This window comes from Daphnia magna, linkage group LG4, assembly GCF_020631705.1.
Source record: "Daphnia magna isolate NIES linkage group LG4, ASM2063170v1.1, whole genome shotgun sequence".
NCBI classification, from domain to species: Eukaryota; Metazoa; Arthropoda; class Branchiopoda; order Diplostraca; family Daphniidae; genus Daphnia; species Daphnia magna.
The window spans coordinates 8,650,355-8,671,065 of NC_059185.1; the positions used below are offsets into that span (position 1 = coordinate 8,650,355).

The 20,711-nt window shown below is 38.4% G+C and overlaps 1 protein-coding gene across 1 annotated transcript; it reads right to left on the reverse strand.

Moving 5' to 3' along the window:
- Window positions 1–434: 434 nt before the first annotated feature.
- On the reverse strand, window positions 435–20,268 carry LOC116921960 (transient receptor potential-gamma protein). Its single transcript, XM_045173063.1, is given in 19 exon segments — window positions 435–2,003; window positions 3,145–3,328; window positions 3,515–3,637; window positions 3,712–3,783; window positions 4,191–4,386; window positions 4,470–4,581; window positions 4,697–4,830; window positions 6,174–6,270; window positions 6,273–6,288; window positions 6,659–6,798; window positions 7,534–7,692; window positions 8,222–8,456; window positions 8,541–8,711; window positions 9,043–9,244; window positions 11,853–11,995; window positions 12,153–12,390; window positions 13,784–13,971; window positions 14,605–14,752; window positions 20,050–20,268. Coding segments are annotated over 18 exon segments (3,564 nt in total). The 5' UTR covers window positions 14,662–14,752; window positions 20,050–20,268; the 3' UTR covers window positions 435–906.
- Window positions 20,269–20,711: the final 443 nt, after the last annotated feature.

A 20,711-nucleotide genomic window follows, 5' to 3' on the forward strand; every position in this document is an offset into this window, starting at 1 on the left:
GCGATCTGTTTAGAACATTTTCCAAGTTGGGTAGGTTAGGCCGGGTTTGCTGGGCAAACCGGGCCAAACCTTGAATGGAAAGAAGTTTATAAAAAAATGATAAAAATTTAAATATAATTATTTGTGTATTGTCTCGTAAAAAAGGAAGGGGGGAGGGAAAACAGGGTGTCATAAGTGTTTGTAAAGAGGAATCGTATAATGGTGGATTATATTTTCGTATTGAAATCGGGGTTGGCTCCGAGAGCAGGAATCCCCGCACCAAAAAGAAAATGGCTTTAAACTCATCTACATTTAATAAATGGTTGTGAAAAATAAATGAAAATAAAAATAAAAAGTGGCCAACCGAAGAAAAATTTTATTGAATTTCAATCGGCAGGGGTCTTGCCATATTATTAGGATTTTAAATTTAAAGAAAAAATAAATAAAGAAAAGAGTTGTTGCATCAAAACGGCTACGATAATGTAGCCACCGAAATAAAGTGTATTTTGTTTGCTTTCAGTGACTCCTAATACTGAATATGGACAAAATAATGCAAGGATAATGATTTCTACATAGCCGCCAATAGTTGAATATATACTGTATCTATTAAAAATTGAAGAAAGAAATCTACATTTTAAGAGGTTGTTTGCTTCTTCACTCCTTTACTTTCTATGTTTTATCAATAGGATGCAATGTTTTGACTGCAGTGTGGCGATTTTGATGTGAAGAAGCCCATCATACACGTGAGAAATACTGAAACAACATTAGATCAACTAGCACTTTTTTGTCGTTATTAAGTTTCACTTTACAAATGATGACGGTGAAATCTCCTCTAAATAGAGCAGGAAAAAACAAAAATAAATAAAAATAGCACAAATGTTGGTGCACTTAAAAAAATTCTTTTAATATGAGCATCTATAGCTGTTTTCATAGCCACCCACCTCCGGCACTACTTTCTAAAGACTGGGCACTACAAATTGGATCATCACAAGCCACACCGTCGTGAACGCCAGACGAAAGCCCATTTACAGATTTGAGAACCGTTTCCATGGGACTACCACTCGACGTAATAGTATCAGTTGAATCATCCACAAAGGGAAGGGTAAGGTTGTCAGGTAAATTATGACCGGCCATCCAATCTCTTGATGTCACTGAAGCTTTAAACGAAATCGGGGACGTCAGGTCGGCACCTTTTCGAAAACGCAAACTAACACCGCTGGTTGGCTGCTCGACGTCGATTTTAGAACGCAACGGTTCGACCGCGTTCGCCGAATCCCCTGCTGATGAATAAGCAGCAAAGTGGCAACCCTGTGCACTTTTGTTGTCAACATTCGGAGATTCTGCCTCTAAAATCAGAGTTATTTGATCGGCTGGTTCGCTGCACGCTCGTCGGAAATGAGGATTGCTGAAAGTGGGACTGTGACTGCCATTTACCGTCTCAATGCCCATACGACCACTGAGTTCATAGTCGATACAGCTTTCTTCCAAAACTTCAGGTAGCTCATTTTCGGTCACGTGCACGACTGGATGACCGGTTCGTGATCTCAGGAATTTTTCACGGCGATTGAAACCTTCGGTATTGACAGGTGTCTGAGCCGCGGTCCCTCCACTGCCGTCACTCGAAACAGAATCCTCGCTGCGACTGCGACTCCTGGCCCACATTCGACCGACTCCTTTAGCTGATTTGGCAGCTTCGATCAAATTGCCCCATTTTTTCTTGGAATCGGCTTTTTTCGCTCCAGCCAAACGCGCCAACTGCGCCAACTTGGTGATGGGCGATCGCAGCAGAGGATTGCCTCTGTGGTTCGATTGACCGGTGGCGACGATGGTAGCTAAGGCGTTTGTCTCGTTCAGTGTCTGCATGCTCGTTCGGGAAGAGGCGTTGACCAAAGCTGGGGCCGTGCTGGATCCGGCTAAGGAAGGCGTACTAGACGTCAGTCCTGGTTGACCGGCGCTGCCACCGACGTTTGCCAAGTTGAACCCCTTCATCAACCGCCGCTCTTTTTGCCGATTCTTCTTTCCGCCTATACGTTTTTGTTTTTAACCAGAAAATCAAATGCCGGGTGAGTAATTAGACAAAGCAGCAATTAATTTAAATTGGATTTTTTTTTTAAATTTCGACTTTCGAAAATCAAATGACCATCAACCCCAGTCGAGTTTTGGAAACCAACTCTCAATCAAATTCGTTGGCATTTTTGTTGTTGTTACACGTGAAGATATGCAGCAGAAAATTTTGGATGGGTTAGCTGTTGGTTTTCTTTCATTTGGTTTAACTTCACTTGCAAAAGAGGTAAATAATTTAAAAAACGGCAGGAAAATGAAATCAATTCACATGTGGAAAAACATCTATAGGTGTCGTACTTTCGTACCACTGGTTTGCTATCTTAAGACGATGAATACAAACACCAAGAACACCAGAACCTTTTATGAAAAAAACAAAACAAAAACGAATATTTATGCTACTAAAAACCTCTTACTTGTTGGTTTTGATTACAGACGTTCTAAAGTTGTATAAAATCAAAACTTTTGTCGTGAAATTTTATGAACGTGCAAGTTGGCAATTCTATTGGATGTGTGCTGAGAAAATGAAGTCTGTTCTTTTCATGAATCTGGTTCATGAAGTGGAATCCACTTTTTTGTGAGATTTTTCTTGAAGTTGGCATTAAATGGTAGTATCATCAAGCAGTTGGTAATAATAGACGAACAAACAATGCACTTCATAATTATTGACACAACAATATTGTTTTCAGGCACATAATGACACTCACTCTAAGCAAAGAAAATGAAAGCAGGATGTCGAATTCCGTTGTTTGCTGATGGCGAAGCGATTTAAAGTGCACGGAATAATAAATTAAGCCTAACTGTGGGTTTTATGGTGAAAACTATGTGGATCTAACATTCGTTTCAATCGTCTTAAGATAAAAAAAACTACCGCTAGATGTCGTGAATGATTTACCATAACGCCGTGTGGAAAGAAAGGAGAAAGATGCGTTAAGAGATGCGGAACACAGGCAGGATAGAGACGTCTAAAATAATAGCATGCATCGGGATAGAAAAGCTGATTAACAAAAACAATGCGAAGATAAAGGCTGCGTTGAAGGGAAGTAATGACAAATAAAAAAAATGAAGTACTCAATTTACCCCTGATGCTCCCAAAGGAGATACCTTGCCCAACACCCGTCGCTGTTGATGTGTTCATGCCCGAGTTTTTGAGCACTTCAATCAGCTCGCAGCGGAACGCGGAAATGTCCTGTTTTATCTCGTTGACGTCGTCTTCTGTTACCCCCTGGTTGTCTGATTTGCGTTGTTCAACTGTTACGTAGCGGCGCACCAAGTTCCGCATGATATTCTGAGAAGCAATAACACAGAATTATGCAGTCGTTTTTTGTTTTGTTTTTTCGGAGTAATTTGTGGGAAATAATAAAATTCAAAAGGTGAACTGGATTGAAAGAACAGCGACCTTTACGAAACCAGTGGGGGAAAAAAATATGCAAAATATACTCGAGTGGGTTACAATGGATGTCATAATTCGTACCCGAATGGTCTTCATGTGCTCTTTCTTATGTGGAGAAGATTTCCCAACGCACTGGCAGTATGCCCACTTGATGACATACCACACGCTTTTCGGTGTCGGAATAATGTTGAAAGGCGGTGGAACCTGTGATTAATGCGCAACATGATTAATGCCGAGAAATTGTTCCACAAAATATACCACGATTTAGAAATACAGACCGTTCCTCCTTCTTCGAAATAGCTAATCCACAATTTGCTTCTAGCGAATTTCCATTCCGTGTCAGCCCGTTCCTTCCATAGCAAGTTTTATGGAAATTCAGCCAATTTTTGAGAAAAAAATGATGTTGTAGTTAAATGTCAATTTAAAGAACAAAATTTAAATCTATACAGTCATATAATTTTCTCTTATGGCCATTAATAAACTACCATCGGCTCAGAGCTTAAGTTTATGGAGAATCCATACAGGGTTCCAAAAAAATTTCGGCATACGAATCAGAATAAAAGTCAGGTTAAACACAAGCCAATTTTCATAAATTCTAATTCAGTAATGGCTCGGTTTGCAAGACGTAATCAGAGTTAAAAACACATTTGTCAATTATTCTTCAGCTGCAACCTCAGCAGGTGAATTCTAGTGCCTGGCCAAATTGTTTACATTGCGTAGAAAGCCATTCACGCTTTAGGTGCGGCTTATGACTCACGGAAATCAGTTGATAAGAGTGATTCATCATGGCGATGAGGAGATTGAGTAGAACCACAATGTTGATGACCGAATAACAGCCAAACATTAGCAGGCCCCAGAAACGTGTGAAGCTTTTTATGCCAACCAACTCGAAATTGTCGAGATCAATTAAGCCGAAAGCAGCCCAGAACAGAGTCTGTGATGTTTCGAACAAGCTGGGTCAAAATAAAAGAGGGCACCAACAAAAGACTTTATTTATTTTGACAGCATTTTTATCATGGACTTTAAGTATACTTACTTTGAAAATCGCCTCCACACAATACAAGCGTCCGGATCCGATTTGCCGTGCCTAGGTGCGTCACAGGCTTGCTTTTCTAGGTCAGCGTAATACCAAAGGAGCTGATTCAAGCCTTTTGGCACGTACCGAATGAATCGGCGGGGTGTGCCGTGGCAAAAGAAGTGCCCATGTAAAGATCGTAAATTCGTGAACCATAATTTAAAGCACGATAAAAAAAGTATTTTTACCGCAGGAAAAAGCGAAAAGAACCAAGACGTAGAGGAAGAAGAATTTCATAATATCCATTACCATCCTGCTGAGGGAAACTTGCAGCGGACCCAAATAAGGGTTGACGGAAAAGATGTAGACCAGCTTCAAAGAACTAAATGTTGAACAGCATCACGAGATTAGCATTCTTTGTCGCATCGACGATGGTTTCAGGCTGTTAACAGTCATAAAAAATAACAACTTCTAACGCTAATTTTTGTTTTCCAGTGATTCCATTCCGAATATTTCTATAGATTAGCATTCTACTTAATATAGTAATGTGAGATCCCCTATTTGTCTTGCTGTCGTGATACAGTACCTTGCGTAGCAATTCGACCAATGTATTTATAAAAAAAATCGTCTATATTGTCAAACTGCAGGGCTAAACTGTGGAATTGCCACAAATGTTCACCATTGCGGTAATAATAAGAATTGAGGGGAAAAAAGGAAAGATGAGTAAAACAAAACGCAATGGTCTATTTTGGTCTCTCGATGTCTGACAGCGTCAAACTGCATTCAATTAACTGTTTTTAGGCGGCGGCCTCAAGAAATAATTGAATCTATACGTGAAACTTCCGCTCCTCTGCTGTAAGTACCCCATTAAACCCCGTGACGAGTAGCCATTAATCGGGGCCATTAATATTTCCACGAAATCAATCATTTGTGAACATCAATTGCCGACTATACCCGTCACAATGTTCACCACAAAAGTTAATCCTATTTTTTTTACCTAATGTAACGGGCGGTAACGGGTTATGGTGCATGAATTGGTTCATTTCCATGTGATAAAACTTGGCTAGAATGAAGACTCCTTTATTTTACATATATTTTTTTTTTATTGTGTCAAGTAATGGTGGAAAGCTTTATCACAGAACCGGTTCGCCAAACAAATTGTGGGAGTTGAAAGCATCTATAAGCTACTTTATTAGATTGTCTAGTGGCATACAAGAAAATTATTTTTATTGTTATTATTTTTTTTTTTTCAAACAAATTATGCCTAGCTGGTTTGTCTTTCTTGGAACAATCGATAAGCCCTTTTTTCTGTTTTTCACTAAAATTTCTGGTTGCAAAAACTTTATAGGAATGACTTGGTGAAGTAGCTTCATACGTGCCACATATACTGTAATTACTGTAAACATATGATGAGTGTATAACTAGTTTACTACGAATTGTTTCCATTACTATCAATTAAGTTTATACTTACTGTACATTTCATTTTTCATAGAAATTAAAATAGGGGAAAACAAAAGAAAAGAGAACGAAAAATGACTATTCCCTGCTGCTGTGGGGTTCGAAACAAGAGAAAGGCTTTACTAGCCTAACCACTTGTTTCAGCTAGTTTCGTCAGTTCCCTTATTAGAAGATTATCAAAATTTTAGATGATCACGCGCAGACTAATTTTGCTGTTTCTTAAGCCTTTCTTATTTGATGTTTATGAGAATAGAAGCCATACGGTACCTGAATATGTTAGCTGCGGAAAACAGGCCTTCTGATATCAGCATTGGATCCCAAGTGTCCCATTCTTCTCGAGGCAAAGAGGCTGAATTCGCGTTTTTGCCATTTCCTTTTGGACCTTTAATAAGAAAACGATCAATTTAACCAATAGTCCCAAAATAAGATCATAATATACATATGTAGGCTACATGTACAACAAAAATTCTTAAGTATAATAGAATTTTTTTACTTTAAAAAGGGTAAGTGCATCCAAACGTTTTCATCGAAAAATGCTAACAATGAAAGGGAAGAGAAAAGCAAGTTTGGCTGTAATTTTATTCCATGAAATTTCCGCCAGCTAAGTTACAGTATGTCTAATTATTACGGTTTCCTTGGCAGTTTCGATTTTATTTATTTATTTATTTATTTCGTACAGGATTACTTAAGCATTTCGGAAGGAGTGTGCGTTCAATAATTACGAGGATAAAAGGAATCATGATCCTACTTACTTGAAAGAACGCAACGATGCGTAAGGCGACAGTCGCTACGTAGAGAGCGTTAGTAACAAAGTCGATGACGTTCCACATATCTCCTACATATTCCTGTAAACCGACATCCCACAGCTGCTTGATTTCGCTCCAAACTAAACCTATTTCGTCGCCATGATCAATTGCCCGTCATTAAAGAGAACATAATGAAGCCATAAAAAAAAATGTGAGCTAAAAAACACGAACACCGACGTTCGATCAAAATCCCAAAACTGAAGTTGCATTTTCTCCAAAGAATAACGCACGCACGAAAACAGAGTCGGAATAAAGCCCAAACAAATAAATTGCATCAAACCTGATGCTGGTTCTTTTAAAAGATCTAAGATCTAAGATACCCTCGAAATTACACTAAATTTAGAAGAATAAAACAAAAACGGGATATAAAGAAGGTGAAACCAAGCGGTAGGTATGGTAACCAAACAGGCTTATCCAGTACGTCATCACGCTATACGTACAGAGAACATATCAATTACCTAGAAAAGGTTGCCATAGATATTAACCAACCGTATACAAAAAGCTATTAGCAAAATTTAGAAATTCCATTCAGGCAGATGCTTATTTTCATTCGCTTGCTTGACTGATAATCTTATCGACTGATTTAGAAAACACAAAAAATGGGCTGTTTGGTAAAGCGTACTGTGCAGAAATAGAACTAAACTGAGAATTAGAAAAAGAAAAAGAATCAGAAATAGACTGCAAAATAACAGTAAAAAAAAAATAATGCAGATCTAACTAGTTGAATGCAGTATTCGACACACAGACACAGTGCTCGTAACTCTAACGAATTGGTCGGTAATAAAGCCCCTTAAAAATATTTTCTTTGTTTTATACTTTACCGCAAACCCAGGCTAAGATGAGCCATTCAATCATTGTTGGGGGAGCTCCTCGTTTGGTAGTGACGTCATCAGAAATCCATTTTTCAAGAACGCCAGGAAGTCGCCCGACCCAGTTTTTGAATACCGTTTCAATTCGTTGAGATGCGAGAATCAGCAAGACTATTAGAAAAAAAAGAAAACGAAAAGATTTGTTTTGACGCGTTCCAGTTCCAGCGTTATGAGCGGTCTCACAATTTGCCAGCCCTTTTATACATATACCCAGTTGTATCGGTAAATATTTTGCCATACCGAAGGTGGCCGACGGCCATATCTCCCTAACGTCCCAGTTACTAGGGTGAACTTAATGAAATAAAACTTTACAAAGCAATAAATATCGATCAACATTTTCAATCTAAAAGTAAAAGAGGGTTCCCACTTAGAGATTCTTTAAAAATTCAAGAATTCTTGACCCACGCATGATGTTCAATTTTGAACGCAATTTCTATATCCTTATTCGCTACCGTAGAACATTTCAAACAATCCCAGGAAAGTATATGGTCACTAGTTTTAAGTGCACGCGGTCATTATTGATAAGAAGACTTTTGTTTCCATCGTTAACTTGACTTTTCATCTAAAAACGAACGGGGAATATCAGCACTAAATGGCCGTTTCCATCTAGCACATTAAATTGACAGCGTAGTGTACTTACACAAAAAGGTGAAATACGAAGCAGAGTGGCATATGAACTTGATGAACGGCTTGCGTAACGTTTTCCCCGCACGCGAATGCGGAAATAAAATATAGAGGATGGAGAAAAGTGGAAAGAGCACTCCTATTCGAATGACTTCTAAACTCTGCAGTATCATGTTTTTGCGTCGGAAGCCTGGCAGGCCTTCGTACCATATGGAAGCTAGGAGTTGTTGCACGTTTGGATGTGCCACGAACTATCGAGTGAAAAAATATAAAATAAGAAGATAAAGTCTATGGATTAAGGATGTCCATTATTGAGTGCAGTTAGCGGACATTACCTTTTTTTGACGGTATTTTATGGCCAATTTCAGCCGGTTGAGACTCATCCGATCTCCGTGTTCGAAAGCGGGACCTTTGGGGTCATGATTCAACATGACTTCCAGCTCGTACGAGCTACGTGTATGATCAAGCAAGGCAGTAGCAAAATCTTGGCATTGTTTCCTCAATTCCTTGGTTGCATTTTAAAAATAACTCTTATTAACGATGAAAGCGCTCTTAGCGAGCTATCACAATGAGCGCATTTTCGCTATTCAATGATACGTTATGGGATTGGTATGCGTAATAAGGTCGAATATGTCGAATCGTACGCATAACAATGCCGTAATAGTAGCCAAGTTTCATCAATTAGTCTACACAAGCTTATCAGGGCACATTTTTACGTAACTGACAGGGTTGAAATTGAGCGATTCTTGCTGGTCATTTTCATATCTCAGTTATGCAACATTCTCTCACGAACGAATCATTTTTTCAAGCTATTGAAATTAGATTAGTTTATCTTACCTGATATTCGCTTTTGAACTCGTGTTCCATGAAGCTGAGTCTGCGCAATTCCCAACTTAATTCAAAAGCTGTCAGGATAGGATCTTTACTCGATAAAGAGATGAGTGACGGACTAGCCAGAGCTCGGTAGGCATTTATCCGGGATCGGCTGTGACGTAGACTGTCTTCTTGCCTTGATGTCACGCAATCGATACACCCGCATCTACACGGACATTATTTAAAAGAAAAAAAAAGAAAAAAAGATACATCTTAACCAATAACGTTCTATTATCTTCCGCGGTTTAAGTCCTATATAATGTCGACGCAATTGTTCCGTTCCATCGTTTCTTAATTGCGTGATCAAAATTTGGGAGGACGAATGCGAAAATGCTTTGATCATTTTTGCGTCGAGGACCACATTGTCTACGCCAGAGGCTGAGTTTACCGAAAGATGTTGTTGTCTTTGTTGCCAGCCGGATAAAAATAATTACACTTTGAGGAACAGGAACGTTCAAGCTGAGCTATATCAAAACGAAGAGAAAAAAAAGGCTGGCAACTATTGTGACTGAAAGCAAGCGATAAGGTTCTTGGGTACATTTTTGAAAAGGTGCCTTGTTGTTATTAGTTGTTCTCTCAGGCATACATTTTATTGATATGCTACCATTGTTCCCGACAATCGTGTCAAGAAACATTTCAAACTTTCAAATAAGTTCCAATAAAAAAAAAAGCGGGGAAAAGTATTATTTTTTAAAGTCATGTTTACAACGTCGAGATGACAACTGATGCAAAGTATAAACATGATTCCTGGGCGGTATGATTACGGCGCACGAGGTGCGATGAGGAAGTATAATCCCAGTCATGACTTTATAGCTGCTGTGTCTGCCTCAAAGTCAACGAATTTTCACCGTGATGGCAGCCCACTCAAAGCAGATGTTTCCCTTGAATGGCCGCTCTAGCATTTCATACCGGAATTTTCAAAGTTAATTCCAGTTTAGAAAAACAAAAAAATAAGGCAGCTTCTGCGTCGAAAGTTAAATGCGTAAGCTGCGCGTGGCGATGTTGAGCAGAAACCGGGATTCTGAGCTTGATATACTTCCTATCGTAAGTTTGAATAGAATGTTGTGTACAATAGTCCCCGACAGGAATGCCATGTGCAATAGGATTCTAGTGGAATGTGTAGGCTACATCTGATAGGATAATCGATCTTTAATTATCTAGCGTCTCTATTACTTGAAATTATGTTTCAATCAATATTTTGAAATCACATGATGGTCACTATTGCAAACAGAAACGAAATCCTTTAAGGCTTCTCCTGTTTGCTGTCAAAACTGCGTTATTGATTAGTACACCACAGCGAAAAAATAAAAAAAGACAGCATCCGATCGTTTATCATTTCCGTTTTCTATAATAAAACGGACGCTGTCTGTTTGTGGAAGGTAATGGATGACGGTAAACGGCAGAGCGATGGGGCGTTGATTCGAAGTTTCAGTTCATTTGACTGGAAACCAGTTCAAACGCATAAAGTGTCCGTATCTATATAGCCCTCCATTATCGATTTCCCTCTGGTGGTTTGGCTCTCAGGCAAGTTAACATCCATTTCTTTTGCCGTTCTTTTGATTGCGTGAAATGGGCAGTGCCAACTCCTCCTCCCTCAGTCTCTTTGACCCGACACTCGTCGGTACAAGTTATAACGAAAGTGCTGCTGTTATAAAGCCCTCGACTTATTGGCAGCCAATGAAAAAGTTATATTAACTTGATTTTAACGGCTGTGAAGCCATTAATAATAGATTACCGCTATTCTTGGTCCTTGTCGTTCTTCCCATTCCCATTTTTGTTTGATTTAAGAAAAACCCAGGCAGCTAATTTTCATGATAAATTTCTGCTAAACTTTTTCAATGTTGTATAATAACTACCGTTTGGGTACATGTCAGTTTGTTGATTGAACAGCAATGAAGCGTGAAGTTAATTACTAGATAATATTTGCTGAGGAGTTGATTACTTGAAAACCAGATTTTTTCGACAGTGTAATGATTAGCTTTAAATAGAATGAAACGAACAAAAAAGAAATTGAAAAAAAAAGAACGATTGAACGTGAACTCTGCCTGCTTACTTAACAATCCGCTTCGTAAAATAAACATATTGCATATGTTTGTCTGTCTGCAGTTGGCCTTTCCCATTCCCATCAGTTAACTGGGATGCCTATCTAACGTAGGTCGCTGTTATACTGCAGCTTATAACAAAACAATTAAATACCAAGCTATACCCGTCAATTAATTCACTCGGCTTTTCTTGCCTGTTTTCGACTCTTCTCTGTGCATTCGCGTGGCACTCAATTAGTTGCCAGTATACCGTTTGTTTCGTTTGAAGTTTTTCTGCTAGATTACCCCGAGACTCAAAAGCCGAACTGAGGTGGAAGGCATGATCTCTTCATATTCTGGGATGTATCGAATCGAATCGACTCGCCCAATAAAAAAAACTATAACGAAAGAAAAAGACGTAAATGTTTATGCTAAGTTAATAGCATTTTTTTTAAACGTTTCTCCTGTCTGCTGAACTATTTTTATCTCGTTGCCCACGAAAACACTCGACTGTTGGCTGATAGCTGTAAAAGCTTCGAATATCGCAATAAATGCCCGTGTTCAACTGCCCGATTACGATTCTTAAATTCAACAACACACTTAAAAAAGTATAGTTGAACGCAAGTTATTACACGACGATAGTGTTGAGTCAGACTGATTTTTATAGGATATCAGCGCATGTTCCTTTTTTTTTTATGAAGTATTGATTTAAATAGAAGAAGAAAAATCGACCTGTCGGTCTAACGTTTGTACCTAACATCGTGTGGCGCTGGAAGTTTGGCTCCCCGATCCAATAGAATCTTGATGATCTCGTAGTTGTCTCTATGGGCCGCAAGGATCAACGGTGTAATGTCGGGGGTGAAAGTTGCCGTATCCGGTTGCAAAGCCTCCCAACTCTGTTCGAGTGGATACGTCAAATGTTGTTTACATGTTGCAAAATTCAAAAATCAATAGATGAATAAACTAGATTTTTCAAAAGCAATTATTCTAAGCATCTATGATAAGCTGTTGCTAAAAGTTGATGAATCCTTTTTAAATTGAAATTCGCCTTACGTGAGGTTCGCCTTCTTTGTGTAGTGTCTCTTCATGGTCGAGCAACACTTCAACGGCCTCAACGTACTCCTCGGAAATGGCATGCAGTAAAGCGTCCTTCGTCTCGACTCGATATTCAATCAAAAGTTCAACCATTTCCAGATTTTCATTGTCAATGGCCATTAAGAGCCCAGAACGTCCCAGAGGATCCACGCAGTTGACGTCGATGTAATTTGTATCTCGCGCCCTTTGCAGCATCCTACTCGGATTTAAATATTTAATTTGTTAGCAAAGCTCTTTACAAAAACATTTTCAAAGGTAAACAAGTAAAAGAAAAAGAAAAGTTGAATGAACTCTTGCTCTGGGATGCCTTTTTTAAACACATTTTCCCCCAGATTTTTGATACGGGAAAACATTTTTTATTCATTGACTTTGCCCATCTCGATAAAAAAATTCCGCTTACACATGCAATTATGACAAAAGGTTTAGGAAGAAGATGATGTTGGAAATCTTGATTTTCCAATGCTTCAATGGAAGATAAAGTCGACTGTTCAAGGGGCTTATTATTATGGAAGTTTAATTTAAAAATCTACTTATACTTTAACATCTAATTCTGACTTCTTGAATTGTAGATACGGAAGAAAAGCTGCTCCAGAAATTTAGCATTGACAAAAACGAATCCTACTTTGTTTATTTATGATTAAGTTTTTTTTTTTTCGTCAGGAATCTGCAGAATAAAAATCAACCGGGTGAAACTGGGAAAATACACGCAGGGCGAGGACAAACACAGTTCTTTTAAAACATTTATTATAGCGCCAAACTTGAATAAAAAGTTTGCGCTTTGTTTTCCAAATTCCTAGAAAGCTCGTTCTGTAGGAAAATACTACAAATCCACCGAAATGGTGGAATGTTTTAACATTAGAGGGGAACACATGCATAACATTAAACTTGCAGTGGTCGATGTTCGATGCACACATTACGTGAACAGCGTGTTAAATGACAGGAAGAGCAGCATGACTAGGGCATGGCATTTTTTATTCCTTTTTTTTTTCTTTTTTTGCCAAAAACAAACTTATAGTATTGACATACTCTATGTGTTCAGGAAACGTGTACAGAAACGCGGAAACGACCATAGGCGTATCCGACGCTAATGTTTCCTATCCGGCAACGTGCGCGTAAGCACAGAAAGCGGCTCTTGGTATTGAGCTACAGCAGTGACTATCGCCAATGTATTTACTATTTTTATATCCGTTAGATATCCCGATTGCAGCTATTTTACGCGCGCGTTGTTGGATGGCAAACATTAGGGTTGAACATCCCCAAAGGACGTATATCTTGCCGTATATCTAATATTTCTTTTCTCATAATATCACGTATGTGCGAGTCAAGTGAATGCAAAACTGTTACCCAAATCGTTCTCATCAAACGAAATCTCTCATAGAAAAAAGAAGGAAGTAAAAGGGGTACAATATTTCTAATAATGCAGATTCTTATCGTTGCGTAAAAAAGAAATACATAGGCAAAAAAAAAAAAAAAAAAAAAATGCAGATCGAATATCGGGGAAAACAGAAGTTCTTGGATTTATGTCAACAACTGATACTTATTTGCAGAAACTATCATCAGTGTGTTGGTGGACTAGTTTCAAATCTTACCTTCTGACAGTGGCCACATCTCCCCGCTCGACGGCGAGAAGGAATTTCTTTTCTTCGAACGAAAGTTGACCCATTTCTTTGTGTGGCAGCATGTCTTCGGCATCTTCAGGACACTCTTGAATCTTTGATCCACAATGCTCATAGCTGGAACAGTATGTTTCGCTTTTGCCACCCACTTTTTGGCTTTCCTGTTATTTTATGAAACATTTGTTGAATCCCCCAACGTCTTATGATTTGTGTGTTCTTAAAGAATTATCAGGATCTATATAACGGAATTTCGCGTTCAATCATTTTTGATTGTACGGCATGGCCTTCTGTGTTACTTAATAACTCACGGAAACTGTTTTCGAGTCCGCTTTCAAGAATGCCACCGAAGATTTCCATAGATGGAAACCAACGAAATGTGAGAAGTTAATTTGAAAACTTATTTCATTAGCGTTGAACTTTATTGGCGCCTTGATATTTTATGCGTTGGCTTTTGCCTAACGACACCGAATTTGTTAACTAGGTATGCGAGCTCACTGCCCTATCAGAATGAATATGTGATTTTTAATGCACATTTGAATGCATTTCGTTACTGATCTTTTTGAAAGGCTTCATTGAATAACTAGAGCAGGGAAATAAAGAATCCTGAACATATAAACGTTTAAAAATAAATGTCACATTCTTGTTCGAGAATTTCTGAAAGATTTAATAAGAAAATTGTTGTTGTTGTCACCATGAAGTTATGGCAACACTCACGCTCTAACAATAACATACGGTGCAGTCCTTAAAATGCGTGCTTGTGCTACAAGAATGTGTGATGAAGAAAGAAAAAATACCATTTGATTGGTGGGCGGAAACAGCGTATCTCGGAGGTCGGCATCGCGGGTTCTCATGGTGTTGATAGGATTCAGTCGAGTGTAAAGAGACAATTGACAGCTTTCTTGCCACCGTATAACGCTAGAAATTGGTGCCCCACTTTTCTTTCTGCAAGAGAGCGGATGGTTTTATAGAAATGTTCTCACTAGATTACACTATACGCTTTGAAAGCGCTGGCTTTGAAGATAAAGACATGAGGCCAATAAAAACGAGTACTAAAGAAACGTTGAAATACATTTTCACCCGTTCGTTTCCTTCGACTAGAGCAACGCAGTTTTGAAATTAAAATTTAATCATTTTCAGACAAAAGAGTAATCCGCGTTTAATTCAGCAACGCGCTACTTTATTGCCAGCTTCAAAGGTGACATTATTAGGTTTTAATGTTCTCTGTTTTCTGTTGTTAAGATATGTTTGTCGAATGGCATTTCGACATAAACGATGTAAAGAACGCCAGACACATTCCAAGATTAAACGCGGCTTTACACTTAAACGGAAGACCATCGTTGGCTTTGACACTTAACAGGAATATTTTGTAATCAAATGACTAGTCTGCACGATGTTCGAACTTGTAAAGCTACTTTTTTTTTTATGTTTTCTTTAAACTCTTTTCCGATGCTCGTGTTTAGTTGTAGAAGAAGGATTTTTCGCCATAGAAAACGGTTTGCTGAGTACCAAGGCTCAAACAAATAAGCAATTTCCCGGTTGCGACTGATCAGGTCTGCAGGGAAACGATCTAAAAATAACCAAACAAGCGCTGGCTAAATCGAGCTAAAGCAATAGGATGGTAATTGAATGAACTTGTTGCACCATTAGTCTTCCCGCCTTTCTTTGCGAAAATGAGAAAAGCAATTTTCGTCATTTCGATTCGGCCAACGTATTCATAATTTACAATTCGTTCCATCAGCATTGTGAGTCATGAATTTTAAGATTTCCACCATTTTTTTTTTTTTCTTTCTAGATAAAGTAATAAATGCGAGGTTTTTGAGAAACTACTCCGATCGGAGAAAAATCACGGAATATTCTGAAAGCTATTCGCAGCTGCTACCATGGTAACGCGTTCAAGGCCTTCTACGCAGCACCTGCAGTTCGTCATTTGTCAACTTGAGAATCACGTAAGAAACAGTTCTAGACATTTTAAAAGCTAGTCGTCAGCGATGGGAATAAGGATAACACGAAAATACAACACGGAAAAATTTCATATGCAACACGGCGCCACACAGCGATTAATCATGTTTTCAAAAGTCTTTTACCGATAGACCTTGAGAATTTCAATCTTCACAGATTAGATAATTTATCGTTCTTGTCACGGTTAAAGCGACCGTGTGTAAAAGAAACATTTCATTTGCCTTTTTATCGCTTTTCATCCTTCAATAGTTTCTTCTGTTAAATAGTATATAGGCCTAAAAGCATTAGGCTACACTTAATGTGTGGTTTTATTAGTAGCCTATACTCTCTTTGTTTAGTCTTAACCGGATTCATTCGAGCTGATTTTTAGCTTGATTTAAGCCAAGTAAATTTACAAGAAAGACTACGCTCCGAATGCAAAAGGCATGGCGCCGTCAGGCTGGTATAAAAGCTCTTTCTGGAGTTTCAAACTCATGGCATTACGACTGGACGAAAAGTTCTGGGATTCGACTTTTTTGAATTTTTCCCTGTTTTCACGCAAATATGTCTGTCTCGGTCATTGTGTCCAGACATACGTATATTATGGATTTTTATGTTTTGGGCTTTTATACGAATATATACCTGGACTGGAGGTTTAATCCAGTCCACATTTTTGTAGGCTAACGCAAACTTTTGACCCAAGTTGTTGGTAGTTTTGATTAGCAATTCTTGGCTACCGCGAAGAGAGTATTAGCTGCCGTTCGTTTTTTACCGCGTCTATAGGAGTACCGAGAGCTTCTGGGCTTAACGAACAGAGCGGGGTTACTTGGAATCGTAACTAGAATGTGACTCTTTTCGTATTTTTTTTTTTTTTTGCGGAAAAGCCAATTGTTTTTTATCGTTTTTTCTTCGGTTGAATTTAATCCATTTCATTTTGGTAGGTCATTTGGACTTACTAAAAGTGGACCTATAGTTTTCCGTCAAGGTTTTATGCACTCAACAAAGAATTGATTTTTATGGAATATGTTAATTAGACCAACTTCCCTGTAGAAATATACGCTGGGAATATACTTAAATACTTCTATACTATTAAATAGAATTACACGAGTAGCAAGTGCGTTAGCCTCAAAAAGTTTTCACCGGTTTCCCTCCTTTTTATTCACGAAAGACGATTTTCAATCCGAAGTCTTGCTAGAACGATAAAAGTTATACTTTCTTCTACATTTTCTTGTCCAAAAAGACACGCCGTGTTGAATGACCAATAGATTGTAATCAAACTAAGCGTTTATCACGTGGAGGCGAATAGGTGTTCCGTATCTTTGAAATAATTCCCGTATCGTTTCTTTTAACTGCGGTGAATCAGCGAACAAATCCTGATTGCGTGCCACTTCAAGTTAGCATCGAATCCGATGTGGAAAAATGATATTGGAAACTGGCGTTCACTTCAAGTAGATAGCACACATATCACAACATGTTGGTATTACGATCTCGTTCTGTCCACTGACAAGGGCCATCCAAGGCACTTGTAAATAATTGAATTCCGTCGTGGCCTGCGTAGTATATAAACAAGCTGTCGTACATTACGCGCTTTCATGGATTTGTATTCCCAATAAAATAAGGCCAAAATAGCTAAACCAGCTAGATAGATATAGATATAATAATGATGTGTGATATTATACGAATTTGGAATGAATTCTTAGTTTAGCACAGTTTTTCTGCATATAACTCTGAATATATAGTGGATTGCATATTAGACCTGCCTGCCAGCTAGTGAATCACTCATCATTCGTAAAACGAACGGTTTGCAATTCCAGAAGGAGGTGGATGCGATATTCGTGAATTGTCCTCAGAGAATGTATATATAATAATTCGAAAAAAAACTAAATTTACGAGATGCGTAACTCTTCGATTTTCGCGACATTTTCCTCTATAGCTGTCAAATCCGCTGTCAGTAAGCTTACTGAAATAATAGCTGCATAGTTTAAACGGCTATCCAATTTCGATTGTTGTGATGCGTCTCTGAGAACACATAATATACTAAGTCCACTAAATTCACTTAATTGATGGCAAGACAGCTGATGACCTGGGAGTTGTGTCGAACTGAAACAGCTTATGTGATAGGAAAAAAACTGCGCTAATCGTTGTCATCCTTGGTGCTACACAAAAGGCACTCGTGTCCGTCACTGTTGAGACATTTCCTTTTTCTTTTTTTTTTTTATTTTCTTTATCGCCATACGATGCCCAACTGCACATGTAGCTGCCAAAGACAAGACAATAAAAGAAAATCTAATTCTAAAGAAAAGTAGAGCTTTATAGGGCGCCGGCAGAGATTGATCAGAGTCTTTGTCTGACAGCAATAATCAAACTGTCCGAAATTTTTGTCTAGTACGTAGGAACACCCTCTACATTCGAAGACGGTAGTGTTTCCTCTCTTTGCCTGCTCTCTCCGTTGCCCATTTCAGCATCTCCGCCCCAGCTATTGGCTTAGTTCCAAAATCGATTCCACTAGTCAAGACCTCTCTCATTCTTTCCCTTGCAGCCGTTCTTTTTTCTACGCTCGTTCTCAAACGCTCTGCCATTCGGCGTGAGTTCTCAACAGTCACGTTTTTTTATGATTTTTTTTTTTTTGTTCTGCTCGTACGGATGGCTTACATATTATCCGTTAGCTACTTCCTTTCTTTTTATCTCCGGCATTTTTATTCGTAGCTCTTATGATTGAGAATATGGCTGAATAAACGTTAAATTCCGAGAACTTGCCGCTATGCTTAATCACAAACATTCAAAACAATGATAAACTGCAATCACGTGAATGAATTTTCCATATGATTTTTTTCTTTCTTTCGGAATTTTTTTTTTCTGAAATATCAAATGAATTTTTCATGGAAATTATTGTTTACTCGTGTCGAACAACCGCGAACGACGACCATTAGTTCGTTGGCTGCTATGTAGAGACTTTTAACTAGTCATTATTGATTTCGCGAGATCTATTTCAGGAACGCACAACTTTTAACTCGTTCTGCAGACAAAGGAAGAGATCCTAGCCATCTTTGATCCTGAACGACCATCGAATTTGAAGCAAAATTGACAGAGTTGATCTGATTGAGGACAAAGAGCCAACGCAGACATATTTTTGAAAACGAAGCAGGTGTAAGATTTTTTAAAATTAATTATTTAATTTTTTTTTTTTTAGTTTGTGGACCGCTGTGTAAGCAGCTCAGACCAATCTCGGAGGCCCTGCTCCCGATCGATTTACTTTTCTTGAGCACATCCGCCAAAGAAAACCTACTTTGTCTCCAAACGCTTTGTGTCCTAAAGTGAAATCTTTTATAAATCTCCATCTTGTATTCCCTAAGATAAAATTTTTTTAAAATAACGTCTAAGGGTGACCTTTTCTTCCAGCAAGACATTTCGAGAAGCTTTTCAAATTCGATTTTGAATCACCGGAAAAAAACAAAACAAAAATCTATTTGATGCTACTTGTCTCAAACTTGCCAACCGCTTATTCTTCGTCTTGGTTTTAATCAATTGCAATTACAGTGTTTAAACCATAGAAGAAAAGTCTCTGACAATTATTTGTTTACAATTTTGGCCGACTCCGTGTACAAATAGGCTTGATTGAACAAAGACGTAGCGCTTACCGTTCCGCGGCAACAACAAACAAACAAACAAAACAAAAAAGTCTGCAACAGCATAATCCCTAAGGTCATATTAACCATAGAAATGGACGCACCAAATACGAGTATACTACATGATCCTCTTCAAACAATCACGGTGAGGCCAAAAAGAAAAGTGTGCTAGTTACGCTATAAAGGTTTTGTTTAGCCAGCTTCCCACTTTGCACGCCATCTTATTCGTGCAGAATAGGAAAGAAAACGGAAGCTTGATGATTTAATAGTGTCAGCTCAGAGCCATCGCCATCCCCCTCCCCACCGTGTGTTAAATCCCCGGCATGCCGTATATATTAGAAATAATTTGCACATATTTCTGTAACGGCTATGTGAAGGCTGTGCTTTCAACCATAAGCGTTTTTGTATACCAAGAAAAGAAATGTTTGTTATAAATCATATGGTTTCTGACGTCAAGCTTAAACACATCTAAAGCAAATAATCATATCGATCTCGACATAATGGCCAAACAGTTTATTTACATAACATGCGCTGTGATTCGTAAATTGCCAACTTTCCCCCTAAACTTCATAGAATCTTCATTTTGTATATTTTGTGTCTGCATATTGTCCTTCTATTTGAAATTCACGCCTTTTTCTCTTTTTGAATAAAATGAACTTCGTTTAGAAGCCAGACCTGATATTCCCGCCGTCTGAATTTTTTGATTGAAGTAGTTTTAATCCATAAGAAAATCCCGTGTTTTATAGGGGAATTGGCGCCAACAACCTCCAAAAATGTTTGTTTTTTTGTGCTTTTTTAACACTTGCAAAATCTATTAACTTTCAATTGCTATCAAAAAACAATTTTTAAAAATCAAGGTGGTGCGTGTGAACTGTCGAAGGATAGAGAACGGACTAGTTCGTTGCCATGTAAAACTAGAGGATCACATCTTGTCTTTTCTCCTTTCCCTCTCTAGTTTTCTCCTCCTTTTCTTCTGTTAGTACGTCTGTTGCCAAACCATTTCGGTCTTGCGCCGACGCAACAGCGCCCATCCTCGCCCAACAAATACTGACGCTCGATCAGCTTCGAGATTCTTTCTTGTATATATATACGTACAATTCCATCCGGATTAATAGAACTTTGTCTTTGCCTTTCTTTGTTTAACATTAGATATTGTGATGATGTATTTCCACAGACGGACATTTTTCCCCCCTTTGGCTTCGTAGGCTACTGTAAGTCTTCTTTCGGGCTTTGTCCTCAACACCTAAGAAAATGTTGATGAATCACCAAACTACTGTGTGTAGCTATACATCCGACCTACATAGATTGAGGGTACCAAACTGCACAACTGGCCTAAG